Consider the following 19,221-nt stretch of genomic DNA (forward strand, 5'->3'; position numbering starts at 1 on the left):
AAACAAGGCCTCAGGTCACATTAAGAGAGGAAGAGCACCCTGACCTTTCCCGAACTAGTCACCCTGAGTGTGTCTGGGGCTCCGAGTGCCATTCTTAAGAGCACCGGAGCTCACCTGCCACACACAGGTAGGCCCCCTGACCTGTGAGTGGAGGCTGGCAGTGCTCAGGGACTGACAGCTCTGAGGTGGGCCCCCAGGATGGTGGGGGAGGTGCGGGAAACACAGCCTGAGGGTCTGCCCCTTGGGGTCTGCCCAGAGACAACAGCCTCAGCACTTTAGCAGCCCCAGCTGGGAGCAGCGATGGTTGTCCTTCACAAAAGCCCTTTGTTTCTCACTGTGGGGTATTGTGGGGTGGAGGTCTTCAGAGGGTGGCAGCAATGCCACAGCAGGTAACAGGAAACTGGGTCAAACCCATGTGGCAGCGCAAGTGTTTGGTCAGAAAGACAAATAGATGGAATTTCATATATGGCAAATGTAGTATGCCATGGCAAAGGTTTGCAACTTTTAAGAATTTTGTTCAATTTTTAGGCCTAGGGGAGGGGGATCTTTTATTTCTTTTACCTTTTTTCCCTTTTTATTTCAAATTTACCTTCAACCATATATTCCTGCTCTACACTGTACTTGATCATAAAAAGTTGGCAACAGCAAAATAGCCCACACAACATTTTATTTAAATAAAGCACAGCACATCCCTGTGATGGCATGAAGATTTCAAATAATGAAAGAAGTCACAGAAATGCATCTACCCCCATGGACAAGCTCAGTGACTAAGATTAGTTTTCTTTTTTGTGGACTTGCATTTCTCAAAATTGTACTAACACCAAATACACTTGAACCGTATCGATAAGGTCAGTAAGGCGTAAACCACAGCTAGAAGACCACCACTCTCAGCTCCCTGCCCACCGAGCCTAAAGGCAGGACCTTCCCGGGCCTCAGAACACCTCTCTCCCCCAGGGGCCTCTTCCTAATTCTGTGTGCCTCCCATCTGCCTGAACCTCATAACCACTTTCCTGATTTATTTACTGTTCCTTTAAAATGTTATCATGTGTATTTGATTCCTTAATGTATTGTCTGGGGTACCTTTTTTTAAAAAAACATTTTTTAAAAATAGAACCATAACTGGATATTTTCTTCTGTGACTTGCTTTTCTCCTACAGTGTGTTCCTGAGATTCATCTGTGTCAATGTGTATAGCTGTCATTCATTTGTTTGTACTGATACATATTTTTTTTAATTAATTCTTCTGGCAGTGATCCCAGGAATGATTTCCTGCTTTTTGCTATTTTGAACAGTACTGCTGTGACCATTCTTATAACTATCTCCTGGTGGAAGGAGATACATTTTTTCCAATTTATCACCTTGACCAAATTGACACCAAGATGGATTTATTTTTGATGAAATTGCTTCTCATCAGATCCCCTGGAACCCTGCAGCAGTGCCGGGTTGGGGAGCCTGGGGCTGGGGGCAGCTCTGAAAGGTGAGGGAAGCACCCTGACCTAGGGCTGGCAGTCTCCCCAGCAAGGGGAGCTGGGATTTTGTCCTGGGGACACAGCTATGGGAAGGTCTTGGGGGTCCTGGCATCCTGATCACTCCTCCTAGTGCTCCTGCTTATCAGTTCCTGCCACCCCCTCCCCACCCACCCCTGCCCACTGGTTTTCCTTCCAGAGGCTTGTGCCCATTCCTACAGAATTTACCCCCTGTCCGCTCCAAGTGCAGTTTTATTTTGCTGCCAGGCTTAAGTGAATGACAGCGTGGGCTCTGGGACCTTAGCCTCACATTTTACTCGAAGTGGGCTTCCCTTCTCTAAGCCTCAGGGTCCTCATCTTTGTAATGGGGACATTTCCAGAACCTGCCTCTTGGGGTGTCGGGAAAACTGAAGGACATGATGATGTCAAGTGCCTGGCACACAGCAGCCACTTGACAACGGTGGCCATTATTCTCGCGAGGCCCTCTTTCTCACCCAACCAGCTCATTCGCAGACTCGCTGGGAAAGACCTGATCCCTTCCCTTAGGGGCACCCCCTGTCCCATTCCAAAAGATTGGAACTTTGACAAGAGGCTGAGCTTTCTCTTCCAGGTACCTGCAAACCTTATGTCATTTGAGTAAGTCTCTGCAGGACTTGGCGTGACTTCAGAGGCTTCTGGGAGCCCAGCCTGGGACTGGTGGCGAAGCGCATGTCCTGGGCACAGGCTTTTGGCCAGGGTGCTGGGTGACGCACAGCCAGACTCAAGGGGACTCGGCCTGCGACCTCACGGTCCAGAGGGCTCACCAGTGCAGGGTCCACCTGCCAATCCCCAGCGACTCTCATGACACTCATTCTTCAGCACCACCACACAGGGCCATGGTCAGGCCCCAGACTGTGCACCCCACCTTCCCTCTCTGGGCCCTCGTCCGTCCACCAGCTGCTGCTTCGACTAGAGAGCACCTGGCCCACGTTGGGTCCCCCATGCTTTCTCCTGCACAAGAGTGGACAGTGTTAACCTGCATGAGGGGCCAGAGAGAAGGAACAGGCTATGGAGTTGGCTTTTTATACCCCAAGTGCATGGGGTCGCTCGCCCACAGGGCTGCCTCAGATTTTGTACAACCCCCAAAGCATCCTCTGCGTGTGTGTGCCATGTATGTGTGAGTGCGAGCGAGTGTGAACTGTTCGAGAAACATGCATTTTGGCACAAGACTTGTGATGTCACATCTTTCATTCGCTTTGAGGCCCTGCTTTAACCTTATGTGATAGCCTTGTTCACCAAGGAAGGTCAGAGTGAGAGCCCAGATTCCTCCTATGTTAAGGGTTCCTTGCATTCTTTTACTGTAAACAAACAATGCCTTAAATTGTGTCTTGTTTTCTGTTCCTATGGGTGCTATTCATCTGGAAGGCCTGCTCTCTGCCCCCCCCCCCCCGCCCCCCCGGGTCCCTTCCAGGCCTTGTTGCTGTTGGCTTTTCTGAGACAGGACCCGGCTTCAGGACTGTGGACTGGGCTGGCCTCCTTGCTTCCTCCCACCCCCGTCTCTCCTGCAGGGTCTGAAAGCCCTTGTATTCTCCCCCCGGACCATGCCAGAACGGGAAGTTGTGAGACTTTCTCCCAGCTTCCTCGGAAGCACTCGGAGGCTGCCATGCTCACGGAGAACAGCTGCACAGAAGCCACTGTGCACCAGCCTCTCCTGCAGGCCAAGGCTTTGCTCCCATCATCTACTGCCAGGGTGGGGCCCACTGGGATTCCTGGGTACACTGGGGAGCTGAGTGATGCTGAAGCCTTAAGCTCCCTCAATCTTGCCCCCAACCGCGGTCACCAGCAAGTTCTCCATATCCATATCCAAGGGCACAATTGTTGATGACCGTGGTGACAAGAAAGCAAAGCCCTGGAGAGTGAACAGTCCCAGCTCTGCATTCAGTTAAGAGTTCTTCACGTGAACAATGTCCTTTACCTGTCACTGTCTTATTTTTGAGTGACTTTTATTTTGCACAAATACATCTTTATTCAAAACAATGAATAAAAGTTAGCTTTATTTATGGTAGCTTTATCACCATAGCTTCCTTCCCTCCCTCTCTCTCTAATCTGGGTGTCTAAATTCTGAGAAGGAAACCCTGAAATGGTTTTCTGAACTCCTGGGTCCCTGTTGCTATCATGGTTTCCAAGACATCAAATCACCCTTAAGAGTTTCTGGGCAAGATGCTTCAAAACAACATCTTAAACAGTAAACTGTGATAGGTAAATTTTAAAATGACCAAAGATTCACCACTGTATTTTGATCAAACGATGACAACTCCTGAAAATTCTAACAAACTGGTGAGGAAAGCAGTTCCCATCAGGAACTTAGTGAGCTCAAGACTTATTTTATGGTCAAGACTTAGTGAGCTCAGCAACTAACCCTCCTTTGGAGCAAAGTCTAGAATGCTTTTGTGCCAGGAGGAGCTCCAGGTGGTAAAGTTGGTGCCATCCAACCTTGGCCATGAGTGCTCTATACACCTGCACACAGCTGGGGCCTGGTTGCATGCACCCAGTTCACATTGGTGACTATTCAAATGGGCATCCAGAAGCCAAATGAAAACACCAAACACTCCAACACCTCTCACCAGAACCAGGCAGTGTTAACGCTTTAACCTACATTGAACCTGATTCTACCTGTTAATATTTTTTTAAGTCTTAAGTTCAGAGAAAGGTGCAAAACTGGAAAATCAGCTACTTATTTTCCTTGGGTTTCTCTGCTTCTCAACTGTCCTGGCTCTTCTCAAATGAAATACTATAGATGTCAATCCAAAAACCCTCAGAATTTCAGGCTTCCTTTAATTAGAGCATTTTCTGCCCTTTACACATTTTTCTTATCTTTCACAAATATTTTCTTCTGAGCTGAATTTGAAATAGCACAATTACAAGTCTTTTCAAAATGTTTAGTCTGCTCGCTAATTGAGACTGATCCTACATCCCCTCCTAGAAACATTCTTAGCTTGGACTCCTGAAGAATCTGCTTAGACCTTGTTGGCAAAGGCCTTTAGAGCTGGTAAGAACCTTGAATGGAGAGGAAGAGCCCTAGAGGCGGGCCAAAAGATGCTGGGCTCTCCCAGCTGGAACACAGGGCCAAGCACATAAGGGCTGATTGTCTTGCCTGCATTGGTTTGTCCCTCTAGCAGCAGATGAGAAGACTCTCAGGCTGGCACAGAGGAGGCCAGGCACAAACCCCAAAAAGGGAGAAATCCATGGGTGGATTCTCACTCTGGAGGGAAGCATTTCTGGGTTTTGCTCTTTTTCCATAATGCACAAATGTTTGTGAAACCATCGAAGGTGGTTTGTCTTGCATGCATATGCTAGGTTTTTGGGGTTTTTTTGAGCAAACAGATCATGGTGCCCCAAAATGAAAATTATAGGATGCTGTCTACAAATTGTAGAATAGGTAATTGGTATCATTATGATGCTCCAAGAACAACTCACGCACCTCTCCCTGAGAATAATTTTCACCCCTCTCAGTTGAAACATGTTTTATAACTCAAGGTCAGCCAAGTACATTCTGACAACTGAAATGCTTCATGTAGGATTGATTCAGACAGGAGCAGTAGAAATAATGTTCTAAGTGTGCCCAATGAGAGAGTGCGGCCTCCCCTTCCTTCCCTGAAGAAGCCCATTCATCACCCTGTCTCGCCATGGAACCTAAAGAGGAAGATACTTGAAGGCATTCTGTTTAGGAAAGAACCCCCTCTCTCTTGCCTACTGGATTTATAAAGTATCTTTTTCCTTACCAAAATGGCCAGTATTTCTTTCATTATCTTCCTCTCCCACCTTCCAAGCCCAAGACGAGTATCTTTAGGATGCCATCTTACAAGTGGAAGATGACCGAAAATGGGAAGCCTTTCACAAGTGGGGTCTGATTCCATTCCACAGGTGGGGGCTACAACTCTGCACCCACATTACTCATGCTTGTAAACAAGGTGAACATTGCTAAAAACACAACCTAACTTATCTTGTGTGACTTTAATAAATGACTTTCACCAGCCTCACATCATACTGACATGTGATTTCATGTTTTAAAAAGAAAGAAAAAAATCTACATGAGTCCCTTAGAAATAGCATTCTCTGTGCAAAACCACCCACCCACCCATTCATCCATCCATGGATGGATCATCCATCCATGACTCTAGTGAGTGCTTCCTGTGTGCCAAGCTCTACCCAGGATATACTGTAAATGGCTGAGAACGAGCAGACCTGATCCTTGCCCTGGTGGAGCTGACCACATTCAACAAACAAATAATCCTCACCATGGCATCTTCTCTGACAAGACCCTGCCTCTCTGCTAACACTGGGTAAAAAACCCTGTGCACATTCCTCCAGAAAGGTCTCAAAAATGCTCAACAGACTGAATAGCCTCTTGATCTGTGAGTTCAGTTGCAAGGAGAATTAGATAGAGTCGCTGTCCTAGAGGCTGGTTGTCGCAGAACACCCTGGCACAGAGCTATGGTTGGGCATACTGAGAAGGATTCTGAGGTGGCATGAAAGAGTAGGGTCAGAATGTTCACAGTATTTACTTCAGAGGCTTTTTAGTTTTAATTTCAATGTTAAATGCAAGTACAGCATGGGCAAGAGCTGCATTTTCTTGGGTGTTGAGGACTTGTACCGTGGACTACCTCGGAGTCCTGTACTGCACAAGTGTGTGTACGCTGGGGGCAGCCTGGAAATCCCTGTTTGCAGCAGCAACTCGAAGGATCATCTGTCCATTTTATAATCATTAATCTCTTTACCCATTTCTGAATGACTGTGACCATTCAGTAATGAGATATTAGTAATTAATTTATTAGTATGGCATAATCTTTAATAAATTTTGTGCCAAAATGCATGGTTTTTCACTTAGCATTCAAAATGTTGCATAGAGAGTAGTTTTCAATTTCTTATGTATTCTTCAAAGTAAATTGAAAATCCGTTTCTACATTTTAATTCGTTTCTTGTTAAATCTGTTGCACTACTCCTGGGCTGTCTTTTTTTTTTTTTTTTTTTTTTTTTTCCAGCAGACCCCCTGCATGCAGTTGTGTAAGGACTTTCTCTAATTCTTGTGAATTGTCTCACCCGCAATAACCACTGAACATCAGCCCTCTGTGGGATTCTTTAGATTTTTGGTGAAGTATTTTGTTACCTCAGTCTTGTATCAAGTTGCTGTATTTTTCAGCTTGTTACACTGATAATTGTTTCACTAATTAAATACTTTAATGTACAAACATCTTTGTTTACTTTGAAATTAAATGTGTTTTCCAATGAATATTGCTCAATTTATTAATCACTTGCATTCACTAGCAAACCATTGCTGTGCCAAATACAGACATCAAGGAGGTCTGGGGCACTAGGACCCTGCTTAGAGGTTACTAGAACAGAAATGACATATGGGAGCAATCCCTTCAGGAAGAGACAGAGTCAGTGCTTTGGGCACTCGGAGAGGGAGATGGAGGATCTGGGGACGGGGGACAGGGGCATTTGGAGACTCGTTTCAGAGATTGCTGAACACATGGAGGACGGGGGAAGCAGGAAGACAGAAAGGAGAAGGAGCAGGATGAAGTTGGGAACAGCAGCCAACCCAGTCTCACTGAATAAAGAATTGGGGGAGTCATGGGATCCAGGTCTGAAAAGATGTTGGGGGAGTTCAAGATGTTAGGCAAAAACCAGGAACCCACTCTAGCTTGAGAAAAGGGGGAACTGTCTTACAAGACTGTCTCGCGGAAATGCATGGGAGGACCGAGGTGGAGTCTCAAGGGGCTGGAAGGAGAAGTAGAAAGCTCCCTACCTCTTTCTCTCTCACCTTCTCTATCCAGATTGGCTTCTTGGCTGGAATGTGCGGCAGCAAAGAAGTCTCGGCACTGCAGTGAAAGCAGTGGGAAAGTCATGAGGGAATGTGTGCCAAAGACATGATCCAAGTTGATCACGGGAGCCCCTGCCTGCCTCAGTTTCCCAGCTAGTGCCTTCCAAAACTGCAGTGGCTAGTTCCCCAGCCGCAGGCTCCCACACGTGCCCCTCAGGCTTTGCTCTGCCGCCCCAGCATAGCCACACTTCCCCAGCCACTACAAGCCCTGCTTGCTGAGGAGCCCTAGCTCACCGCCTCCACACGATCTAGATGGCACAGTGACCCCCAAATTTGCCCAGGTAGTGTCGCTCCCCTCAGCCCCAGCGCAGTGCTCAAGGGCTCTGAGACGGCTGCATCTGACCTGGGGAGGAGGTGAAGACGGTGGGGGCTGTGGTGGTTGTCACTCACACAGCTGGGGAGAGTTCGTCACATCCAGTCAAGACTGGTCGCCTGCAAAACTCACTGCGTCAGGCGCCACAAACGGCCACCAGGCGACAGCAGAAGCTCCACTTTAGTGGGTGGAGAGATCCGCGAGCTAACGCAGACTACGGAGAACACCTATTTAGCCTTCGGGGCAGGTGTCCAACCCCAGCGCACGACCGGCCGGGCCCCGGCGGCCGCACAGGTGAGGCGGGGTGGGCGGGGCTTGCTGTGGGCGGGGCTTGGGGAAGGCGGGCTGTGGGCGGGGCCCTGTCCAAGCCGGGTTGGAGGCGGCTGCGGGGAGCGGGCCCCGGGCCCCAACCCTGGGGGCTGTAGAGAGAAAAGCGGGCCCGAGCCTGTGGGCGGGACATAGGGAGAGGCGGCTCCCAGAGGGACGCTGCTACGTTAGAAATGGCCAGAAGGTACTGAGGCGCGGAGGGACGACGCTCTAGGGAGCCGACCCGTCGGGTGAGGGCGGCGGCCCCGCGGGCGCTCAGCGGCAGAGCCGTAGAGGAGTGGGCGGGGCCCGGGGCTGTGCCGAGGGGCTAGGAGCGGGGGGCGGGGCCGCGGGCCCGACGGCTGGGGACAGGGCGGCGTTTGCGAGTGGGCCCGACGGAGGTGAGGACGGCGCCCCCTGCACCCGGCGGGGCCGGCGTGGGAAGGGCGTGGCTGGAGCTCGGGGCTTGAGCGGGACCTTGACCCGCCTGAGGAGCTCGGGGAGGACGAGGCTGAAGTTCGGGGCGGGGCGGGGCCTGACTCCGGAGCACGGGCGGGGCGGGGCTGAGACTCGGGGCGGGGTCGAGGCGGGGTCTGGCCCCGGCTGCGGGGCAGGGAGTGGGCTGGGCCGGAGTTCGGGGTGGGGGCGGGGCGGGGCCTCGGACCGGCGGCGGCGCGCGGGGCGGGGCATGGGCTGCGGCGTGCGAGCCGAGCGGCCGGCCGAGCCCCGCCGAGGCCCGAGCCCACCCGAGTGCGTCCGAGCCCGCTGCCCCCGCCCGGGGCGATGGAGCCGGAGCCCGGCGGGGCGGCCGCTGCGCTTCTGCGGCAGAAGAGGGCGGCGCTGCGGCGCAGGGGGTGCAGCTTCGAGAGCCCCAGGTACCGCGGCGGGGAGGGGTGCGGCCGAGAGGGGCGGAAGAGGGCCGCCGGCCACGTGGTGGGGGGGGCGGCCTGAGGGGACCGAGGGCTGTGAGGCCGCGGCGCGGGGAAGGGTCGCTGCGGGGCTCTGAGGAGATCGGACTAGGAGCCAGGGCCGAGCGGCCAGGGTCGCGGGTCGCGGGGGCTGGCTCGTCCAAGCGGCAGGTGCGGGAGGGTGTCGCCCCAGACAAGAACCAGTGAATGTTGGGAACCCAAACCCGACGAGACGCCCCCAAAGCGCCGGGGCTGAGGCAGGCCCCGAGCAGGGCTCCAGGCTGACCCGGGGCTGTGGGGAATGTGCCGGGCGCCTCCTGTAATTGCTCAAGGGCAAGGTCGGGAAATAGCCCCCTGAAGTCCCAGGGAGGCCTCCGTCCTGCGGGAGCCTCTGCCTGTCCCAGGACCCAGGCCAGCTGCAGCCTCCCCAGCCGGGCCCGGCAGGTAACGCACACCTGCTGCCTCACAGCCCCGCCCATCCGGGCGCGGCGTGGCCCCCCCAATGCGCTGGGCCCTGGGGCCCCTCCGGCCCGCGGACGGCTGTCCCCTGCCGGGAGAGCCCTTGCCCATCCCGGTCCCCCTCGTTTGGCCGAGGGAACTCTTCTGAAACTGTCCTGTGGGTCCCTTCTCCCTGGAACCTTGCTCCGCAGACACGCCTTCCACCCGCTCGGCTCTGCCGGACCCGTTCTCTCTCCTCCCGCTCCGCGTCGCTAGAGTCCGTCCCGCCCCCTTCCAGCGCCCCCCTGCCCCCCGCTTCCAGATGACCCCGGTAGCTTCCCCGCTGGACTTTGTCTTTACCACATCATGACTGGCCGTCGGGGCGGGGTGTAGCACGCCCCCCCCCCCCTCAGGAGCTGCCCATGTCCCACAGCAGTGGTGGGGACGGGGTGGGGGACAAGGAGAAAGATAGGAGGTGGGACTCTGGCCCTCACTGAGGCCGAAAAGAGGAATCAACAGCTAGGCTGACAAACCAGACTCCTTAACATGAGGTGGGAGGCCTTTGCACTACTCGTGTGCCCCTTAGTGCCCTGGCCCCCAGCAGTACTGATGAGAGTGTAGGCATCATCGGGACAGGGATCATCCGGGTTCTGGTCACTACTCTGTCCCCAGAGCCCGCCCCAGGCCTGGCCTACACAGACATTTACTCTCTATTGAATGAATAAATGCCTGACCAGCTGGTAATTCTTCCCCTATGCTGTGCCTTTTCTCCTCTGTGCCTTTACTCCTATCATGCTCTTTGCTCTATTTAGAAGAGTCTTTTTGGCTGACACCTGTCCCCTCTTCCTCTGGGAAGTCTTCCCTGAACCCCAGCCTGAGCTCTGTGCTGTATCAGTAATCTACGTATATATCTGCAATTCCACATCCAGCTGTGTATAATTACCTGGATAATGCGTCTCCCCCCCCCCCGCTCCCCCCCACTGGACTGGGAGAACCAGGCAAATATGCTCTCATGTCCCTCTGCTCTGCTCTGCTTACACTTGCTGCTGGAGAACGGCGGAGGGAAAAAAAATGTACCAAGAGATGAGGCTGAAGAGATGTGCCAAAAGCTGGATCCAGGCCTGAGGTAGAACATTTAGGTCAGTGCTGTCCAACAGAACTTTCCACAATGATGGAAACATTCTGTTATCTGTGCAGTTGGATCCCACAGCCACTCGCCACCTGTGGCTCCTGAGCACTATTGAGATACGGCTGGTGCAACTAAAGAACTGAATTTTAAATTTTATTTGACTTTAAATTAAATAGCCACCTGTGACCAGTGTTTATGATATTGGACAGAGCTGGTTTAGAACATTTTTCTCTTCTTCCAACTTCTCACTTTTGTCACCCTGTCCTTTGCCTCCATGACCTCACACGTAAAAGATGAAATGACTTCTCCAGAGGTTTTCTTCTCTTTTAAAACTCCGTGATAATATCATATAAACCTTAGAAATGATACCAGTTTTCTGAATATAAAAATAACATGTTTGTTGCACAATTTATTTAACCCATTTTTTTATTATCATACTTGCCAGGTATTACAAGTTTTCGCTCTAAGATACATCAAATCTTTGTGCATTAGTCTGTGTATAAAGAGGTAATCATTTCCTTAAGATAAGTTCATAGAAGTAATGGAAATGATTGGATCCAAAAAAAGAAATATTTTAAAGGCTTTTGAAGCATAATGCCAAATTGCCCACCAGAAGCTCATACCAGTTAATAGTTCTCCCAAGAGTGTATAAATGTGCCTGTTTCTCCCACCCACAATACAAGGCTTTATCATTTATAAATATTTGCTAAAATGGTTCATTTCTTTGGTAGCAAGGTGAAACTTTTTTCTATTTATAATTTGTATTTCTTTTGAAAATGATATATATTTGCATGCACTTTGTCCATTTTTCCTTTGGAATGTTTATCTTTTCCTAATTGAAGCACTATTAAGAAAATTTTTGTGGTCAAATACGTAGCATTTCTTACAGTTCATTATTTGCCTTTTAACTTTCTTTATGGTGTTTTTTGATAAAGTTTTCATTATGTTTTTTAAAGATTTTATTTATTTATTTATTTATTTGAGAGAGAAAGAGAGAGAGAGAGAGAGAGTGAACAAGTGAGAGAGAGCATGAGCAGAGGGAGAGGGAGAAGCAGACTCCCCATGGGGCTTGATCCCAGGACCAGGACCCTGGGATCACGACCCCAGCGGAAGGCAGACACTTAACCGACTGAGCTACCCAGGTGCTCCAGATTGTTATTTTTTAAAATTTAGTCAAATCTATTTATTCCTCCTGCTTATGCTTCATTAGAAAATGATTTCCTAACTTGAAACAGATCAATGTTCATCTACAATTTCTTTTATTTTTGTTGCTTTAAAAAAAATCCTCTTTAATCCATTAATTCAAATTACCTCACTTTTAAGAGAAACTATTAACAGCTGTCTTGCGTTGAGTTGGCATAAGGGACAATTAGGGGCAAGAGAAGAAAAATCACCTGTGTGTTCACATACACGTGTGGGTCTCTGCAGCTGGTCTGTTGTTCCAGAAAGTCCAGGGTGGGAATCGGGTGTATGGATGCTCAGAAAGCTCTGCAGGTGATTCTGACAGACAACCAGGGATGAGAGCCTCAGCTTCACTTGTGGGCATGCTGCCAGATTTGCCTCCCTTACTCCAAGTCCTCAGTTGCTTATTTCCTGTTGTGTCAAGTTTAAATACCACTGCCTCTTGTGTAGGGCCTTTCAGAATCTGGTTTAGCCATATTTACTCAATCATGTTGACATCAGGAAAAACGGCGTGACTTTCAGAATGGCAGCTGTCTTTGCTAAATACCCTGTGTCAGCTCAGTTAACTGGCCAGCAGACACAGCCTGTGATGAGTATGAAGGAGCAGTGTGTGGTGTGGCCCAGGCTTTAGGCATCTGGGCAGGTGGCAGTGAGAGAGAGAGATGGGAATTCTGGGGGCCAGAGCAAGACACTGATGCTGTCAAACTACTTGCCCTAGATGTGTTTGTCCTCATTTTGTAGGAAGGTGTATCCGATAGTGTTCAAGAACAAGGGCTTTGGAGGGAGACACACCGGGTTCAAGTTTCTGTCTTTTCACTTGTCATATGGCTGTCCTTGTCCAAGTTGCTTGATCCTCTGACCCTTGATTAACTCCCTTGTGAAATGACAGTAACACCTATCTCACAGGACCAATGTTAGCTTTAAATGAACTAATTTATGCAAAGTGCTAAAAACATTATCTGTCACAAAGCACTACCAAATGGCAAATTTTCTGGACAAAAATGATTCACATTTATGTGCAAGTTCTCAACCTTCCTCTTGCCTCATTAAAATTCTAGCCTTACCCATTCAAGTTTTCCTCCTTCCCCATCCTCAGAGCAAGGCCCTACCCTGCTTTTTTGCATTTTTGAGCTGCAGATTTAGGATGAGAGGGATTGAGAAGAATGTAGGTACACAGGGCACTGGTGAGAACTGGCTGATAAAATACGTTGAGGGGGTGTTTAGAGGTGAGAGGTACAGAAACACCTACTTTGGATGAGGGAGGCTATAGGTCTGCCTGTTGTTTTTGTTGCTCAAAGATATATATAAGGCATATACCTGTTATCTTTCGTGACTTTGTGGTGATCAAGAAATAGTTAATGAACTTGAGTTATTTTAATTACTCCTCTATCGCTGTGCTGTGTCATTTTGGCTGCAACACTTCATAGAGCCAAACCACATATAAGCCACAGTATTAGCAGGGTTACACAGTCAGATTGAATTTGAAAGGCAAATTGTAAAGATCAAAGACTGTCAACATTGACTAGAACTGTAGACATCACTTGGGTTAGCTTCTCAGAGAGCAGTTCTTCAGTTCTTCATTCTTTGTTCTTCGAGTGTGGCCCCTGGACCAGCAGTATCAACTTGTTAGAAATGCAGATTCTCAAGCCCACCCCCCAAGTGAGCTGAATCAGAATCTCTGGGGTTGGGGCTCAGGAAACTGTGTTTGGGAACCAGGGCTCGCTCTCATCTAATACAATGGTTCTCAAACCTAACATATATGAGAATCACTAGGAAGGCTTCTTAAAACGGTTCCTTGGGCCACACCCCCCAGATTCTGATTCACTAGGTCGGGTTGGGATGGGTCCATGAATTGTATTTCTAACAAGCTTACAGTATTGCTGGCCCAGGGACAGACTTTGGAAACTACCCCACTAGGGCAATGGAGGCATCTTTTTTATAACAGCCCTCGTCGCCAGTCACCTTCTGCTTATTACGTCTAAGCTCAAGGAGCCCACTACTGCAAGCCTTTTTGTTATTGGGCAACTCTATTGTCTTTCCCTAATAGGAAAGTCAAAGTTTGCCTCATTATAGCGACCACTCATCATTCATGATTCTGCTTTCATAGCTACTCGCAGCAACAATGCTGGTTGTGACGCCAGGTGAAACGTGGTGGCTTGGATTGTGGGGTGTAGACTCAGTGGTCAAGTGGTTCTTATTCCTGGCTACCCAGTTGTGATCATCGAACAGTTTTTGAGCTACAAGCAGGACTAATAATGCATCACATCTTTTGTGACCAGCACCTCACTAGTTGATTTGTTTGTTTGTTTTTAAGATTATCAGGGTCTGTGAATGACAAGCAGAGAAAAATTATTGGTTCATGGAATTGCAAAATTGTGGAGTAGACCAAGCAAGCTGTGGGAGAGGGTAGATCCAGGTGCTCTATTTTTATCATCCATAGGCTTTCTTCATTTTCAGGGTTGACTTTATTTTCAAGATCTTTCCTCATGGAGGCAAGGAAAATTAACATTTTGGGCTTACTTTCTACCAGTGTACAATCCCAGCAGAAAGTTAGTGCCTCTTTCTCAATAGTTCTAGAGCATGTTTCCCAAGCTTGAAATTCATGGGATCTTTTGTGTTGCATACTCATCCCTGAACCAGTCTTTTTGACTAGAAGTGGGTAGGACATGCTAACTGGCTAGGCCTGGGTCAAGTGCCATACCCAGAACTGAGGAATTAGATCACTTCCATTCACAGAGACCAAGAGGCAGTGATTGCCCAAAGGAAAAACCATAGTGCTATTACCAGAAGTGGAATGGAAACTGGGTTGGTCAAAAAAAAAAAAAAAAAAAAAAAAAAGAAGAGGAAAGAAGAAAAAAAAGAAAAATGCCATTACATCTGGGAAACTTTCCAAAATAGATACCCAGATGCCACCCAGAGTCACAGCATTGGGTTTTCTGTATTTTTTAGTTCTCATTGTAAAAGACGACCATAGTTGAGCATTTAAAGGATGCTTACTAAGTTTAGCCACAGTGGGTGCAGAGCCCTACATAGACAAGATTTTGAGTCACAAATAGAAAACATATTTTCTGGGCAGCCCGGGTGGCTCAGTGGTTTAGCACCGCCTTCAGCCCAGGGCCTAATCCTGGATACTCTGGGATCGAATCCCATATCGGGCTCCCTGCATGGAGCCTGCTTCTCCCTCTGCCTGTGTCTCTGCCTCTCTCTCTGTCTCTCTCATGAATAAATAAATAAAATCTTAAAAAAAAAAAACATATTTTCTACTTTCTCAAATATTGCTTTGTACAAAGTGGCTTCCTTGTTAGTAATGCATATACTCCTTGTGAGAACAAATCTGATGCCAAGACAAATGCTTTCTTGTTCCTGAACATGGATTTTAAGGCCAAGGTAGAGTCAGAAAAGAAGAATTATCCATTATGCATTATGTTGCTTTCTTCTTCCTTATGTTTCTCCTGACTTTCAGATTCTTAGATTTTTTTTTTTTTCTGTTTTTCCAGGAGACTCTTTCAAACCCCGCCCCCCCCCAGGTAGTTTTGTAAACAATTATTTTAACATGGACTGTTTTCATAATCTTCATTTCTCTATATTATGTAGTTATTCTTCTGGTCCGCATCGGGCCCTTAAGTATTTAATCACAAATAAATCTACTGCTGTCAGTTTTCTTTTGGAAAAGCAGCAGTCTTCCTGGGAAGGATTATTAAGAGCTGTCTTATATTAGGCTGACATAATGGGCTCTTAGGGCCAACAGAAGAAAATTAATTTTCATATTATGTCTGTTCTCCTAAGAGAAGGGAAAAAACAACTTTTATTATTCACCAAGAGTTTAAGTTAATACAAACCAGCTTCCTTTCTTGGAGGAAGACAATAGTCAAATTTGTTTCGCTTTAGAAGGTTAGTATGAGAAATTATGTTTGGTTGTCTGGTTTCCAGAGCTGAATATCTAAACAGAGATGAAGCCTGACAAACAATGCTATAAGAAAATTATAAGAGATTTGGCCTGTACAGTGAGACTCACTGCTGGTTTTCCTATGGGAAAAAAATTCTAAAGCAGCATGTGCAAGGGTAGAGGTATGGGAAAATGTGAGCTGCACATCTGCTAATCTCTAGAGCTGAGATCTCAGAGGACAGGAAGCAAATGGGAGTGAGCAATGAGGTGTCACTGCCCAAGGAGGTTTATGTTAAAGGCTCCTCCTGTAGGATTGCTTATAAAAGTAAAAAAAAAAAAAAGTCCATGGGGAGCACATCAATACAATACTAATAATTTTATGCCAATCTTTGTTTTCTGACTTGAAAAGATATCTAGGATGTTCATATATGTTAAGTGAAAAAGAACAAGTGACAGTGACTTCTGATAATAGCAAATGTGTAGAATTACAAATGGAATTCAAGATTTTCCAGTAGCCATATCTTTTTTTTTTAAGTAGCCTCCACCCCAAACATGGTGCTTGAACTCATGACCCAGAGATCAAGAGTTGCATGTTCTACATGACTGAGCCAGCCAGGTACCCCCTCTATTAGCCATATCTTAAAAAGTAAAAATAAACAGGTAAAATTAATTTTAATCGTTTATTTTGTTTAACTCAATATATCCAAAATACTACCACGTTAACACATAATCAGTATTAAAAATAATGAAGATAATTTCCTTCTTTCAATACTTTCTTTGAACTCTGGTTTTACACTTGCAGTATCTCAATTCAGACTAGCCACATTTGAAGTGCTCAGCCATGTGTGGTCTGTACTGTGGCTCCCTCATTGAAAGTGCACAGATGGATTTCGGGTAGGAAATTTTTGAAAGAACTCATCAAGGTTTTTGTTTGTTCCATAATGCGACTATAAATCACAGTGAAATAAAAGAAAAAACGTAGGGGAAAAAAGGGATACCAGGAGACTTTAGGAAAAAGAAATCACTAACTAAACTTTCTTAGGAAGGACATCTGTGATTTGATGGACTTTTATTAATGGTTCACATATACCCCAAGTTAAATTCAGACTCTGAGACTTAAATGCAAAACCACTGTATCATGGATACATGCTGTAATTTTTTTTTAATTTTGGGGAAATCAGTATAAATTAACAACAACAACAAAAAAAAAAGGGCATGATTTTCTGTGTCAAATGCTGCTGATAACGTTAGACAAGAAGAACTTAGAACTGACCACTGGGTTTAACATCATGGTATCATTGGGGCCTTTTGACAAGAGTCATTCCTTTGGAACAGTGAGGACGAAAGTCTCACTGGCTTGGCTTCAGGAGATAAAGGAGAGGAACTGGAAACTGAATATAGTTAGCTCTTGTCAGGAGCAGAGGGGCAGTGAGTTGAAAAATTGTTGGTTTGTTTTATTTGGTTTAGATTTGAGGTTTTCTGCTTTTGTTTTTTAAAGATGTTTTTATCCGATGGGAATGATCCAGTAAAGAGAAAAGATTTCAGTAGGGAGAAGGGAGTGTTTTACTTGAAAAAGAGAAAATTCACAGCGGATATAATAGCTGCCTGCCCACATTTGAAAGTGTGTCAAATGAAAAAGGAATCATGGCCACTCCGCTCTATGTATGGCCCTGGGCTAGACCTAAAATCACAGTGGGTATGAAAGATAATAAACCAAATTGGGCTCAACACATGAAAAGTACATCCCTGCGGTCTGTGTGCCCTATGCCAGCATGGCTTACTTCAAGATGCAATAAAATTTGTATTACTGGAGATGTCAAAGTATCTATAGGTTAAGACCAGTATTTCTCAACTCTTTTGTGTTCTCAGCACATGTGGGGATATAACAGTTTTTGGCGGCACACTTGAAAAGGTGCAAAGCAGTGTTAAGGCTGTCAGTGACAGGAAGAACATAATCATTACCCACCACGGTGGTGACCTGAGAAGGTTCCCCACCTAGCACACCATTCTTTGGGTTGTCGTTTCGCACTTCTTTGCTGCTTGAGCAGAAATGCTTAGTGCTGCAAGCATGCTGTCTTTTATATTCAAAAGGCAAAATGTGTACGTATTCCGTAAAAGTGTATACCCTCTTGCTGCCCCTGGAGGAATTGCCCACCATTGCACCCACCAGAAGAAAATCCTGCCCTACTCTGCACAGAGTCACGTGAACTGTTAGGCTCAAAATTCAGTCTGACAAAGATCACTTTAAGAGGCCTATCGGTCAGGAATCCGTTGCAGACAAGAGAATCCACTCTACTAGTATAAGCAGAATGAGGTTTCTTAGTGACATAGGGAATTAAGTGCTCACCAAGTTGTTGGCAGGGTGGATAGCAAACTCTAGTCTGAACCCAGAACAACTCCGAGACCCCAGAACCACTGTGCTCTGCCATGACCAGGAAGGCTGCCATTTATAATAAGAAGCTGATGAATCAAGAAGCTTCTATTAGCTTAGTTCACTGCAGAACCACAGTAGCAACTCTGCTTCGATCCCAAAGGTGCCACTCTGGCTTCAGAAAGCAATAGGATCAACTAGTTACTGACTCCAGAAACACAATAGCTCTGTCATGATCTACAAAAGCAAGATGGTGCCCTGTGTCCTCTTTCTGAATCTGCCAGGCTTCGTTCTGAGCAAGAGGCTCCCATGAGTGCCTCTGAAGTGTGGAATCTAATTCCTCTCCAGAACTCCAAACTGTAGAGAAGGGTAAGGCATTGACCTTCTAGCTTTCTAACTTTTGTACCCTGTAATAGGGTTGAAATGGGTATTCAGCAAGTCATCCTACAGTATCTGCCACAAATTGCATCTTTCTTCAATCACGGCAAAAATAAATTAGACATATTGATCAAGTTAGTAGCACACCAATGAAGGGTCCCTTACAGAGGTGAAAATGAGAAATTCGGCTTTAGCTCGGTGCTTGAAGTAGATCTGCCAACTATATGTGTCCAGTGATTCTACAGTTTTAGCACAAATGGAAGTTAGAACATAAGTACCTGTCTTGCATTTTATGATGGGAGAGAAAAGTGTCTTTAGGAGGCCTTCCAGCCATTGAGTGTTTTCCAGTGTTATGCCACTAGCAGCCTAGATTGATGTTTTGCAGATAGATTGTCTTTGCTCCATGCACTTTTCACAGGTCTCACAAAGTAGCTGCCTGTCAGAGACTGGCAAAGAAATAGAGCAGGTCCCACAGCAGTCTGATCGAAGCCACCAGTGACCTCATTCAGGAACAGCCAGTCTGACGTCGTGTCGCCTCCCTATTCCAAAAGAGTATCTTCCTTATTCAGCAACTATCAAGCACTTTGTGTCCTAGGCATTGGGGACACACCATGAATGAGACAAGTGGGGTTCCTGCGCTCATGAATTGGACATTCTAGTGGAGGGATGAGACAAGGTTATAGCAAACAAATGCGTAACATTTGGGGAAAGAGGGAATCTGCCTTCTTGTGCCCTGATCTGCTTCCTTGACTGCAGAGCCAGCCCAGATCCCAAAAGCTGCTCTTGGTTTGAACAGAGGCAAGAATGACGATTTGCACTTGCTTTAAGATTATTTTCAGCCAACAATCAGGGCAAGGAATAATGTGCAAGATCAAGAATGCAAGGGAATGAGTGTGGCTCCCAGAAACCTTCCAGGTTCCTCTGGGAATTTCACCAGAAGCTCTGTGATCCAAAGGGCAGGTTGGCCTCCTGGAAGGAGCCA

At 47.1% G+C, this 19,221-nt stretch overlaps 2 protein-coding genes across 6 annotated transcripts in view; both read left to right on the forward strand.

Moving 5' to 3' along the window:
- Window positions 1–6,734, forward strand: part of RALGPS1 (Ral GEF with PH domain and SH3 binding motif 1) — a 294,614-nt gene extending 287,880 nt beyond the window's left edge. For all 4 annotated transcript variants that reach the window (XM_072777974.1, XM_072777973.1, XM_072777979.1 and 1 more), the window contains one exon: window positions 2,076–6,734. In XM_072777974.1, coding sequence (XP_072634075.1) covers window positions 2,076–2,105 — 30 coding nt within the window. In that variant the 3' untranslated portion in view covers window positions 2,106–6,734. The remainder of the gene's footprint in view (window positions 1–2,075) is intronic.
- Window positions 6,735–8,009: 1,275 nt separating this feature from the next.
- The window catches only part of GARNL3 (GTPase activating Rap/RanGAP domain like 3), a 146,528-nt gene continuing 135,316 nt past the window's right edge, over window positions 8,010–19,221 (forward strand). Inside the window, exon 1 of one of the 2 annotated variants that reach the window (XM_072777984.1) lies at window positions 8,010–8,152. In XM_072777984.1, the coding sequence (XP_072634085.1) occupies window positions 8,142–8,152 (11 nt within the window). In that variant the 5' untranslated portion in view covers window positions 8,010–8,141. Of the gene's footprint in view, window positions 8,153–8,666; window positions 8,823–19,221 lie in introns of those variants that run through there. The other variant, XM_072777983.1, reaches the window with a different exon arrangement.

This window comes from Canis lupus, chromosome 16 (assembly GCF_048164855.1).
Source record: "Canis lupus baileyi chromosome 16, mCanLup2.hap1, whole genome shotgun sequence".
In the NCBI taxonomy this organism is placed as follows: Eukaryota; Metazoa; Chordata; class Mammalia; order Carnivora; family Canidae; genus Canis; species Canis lupus.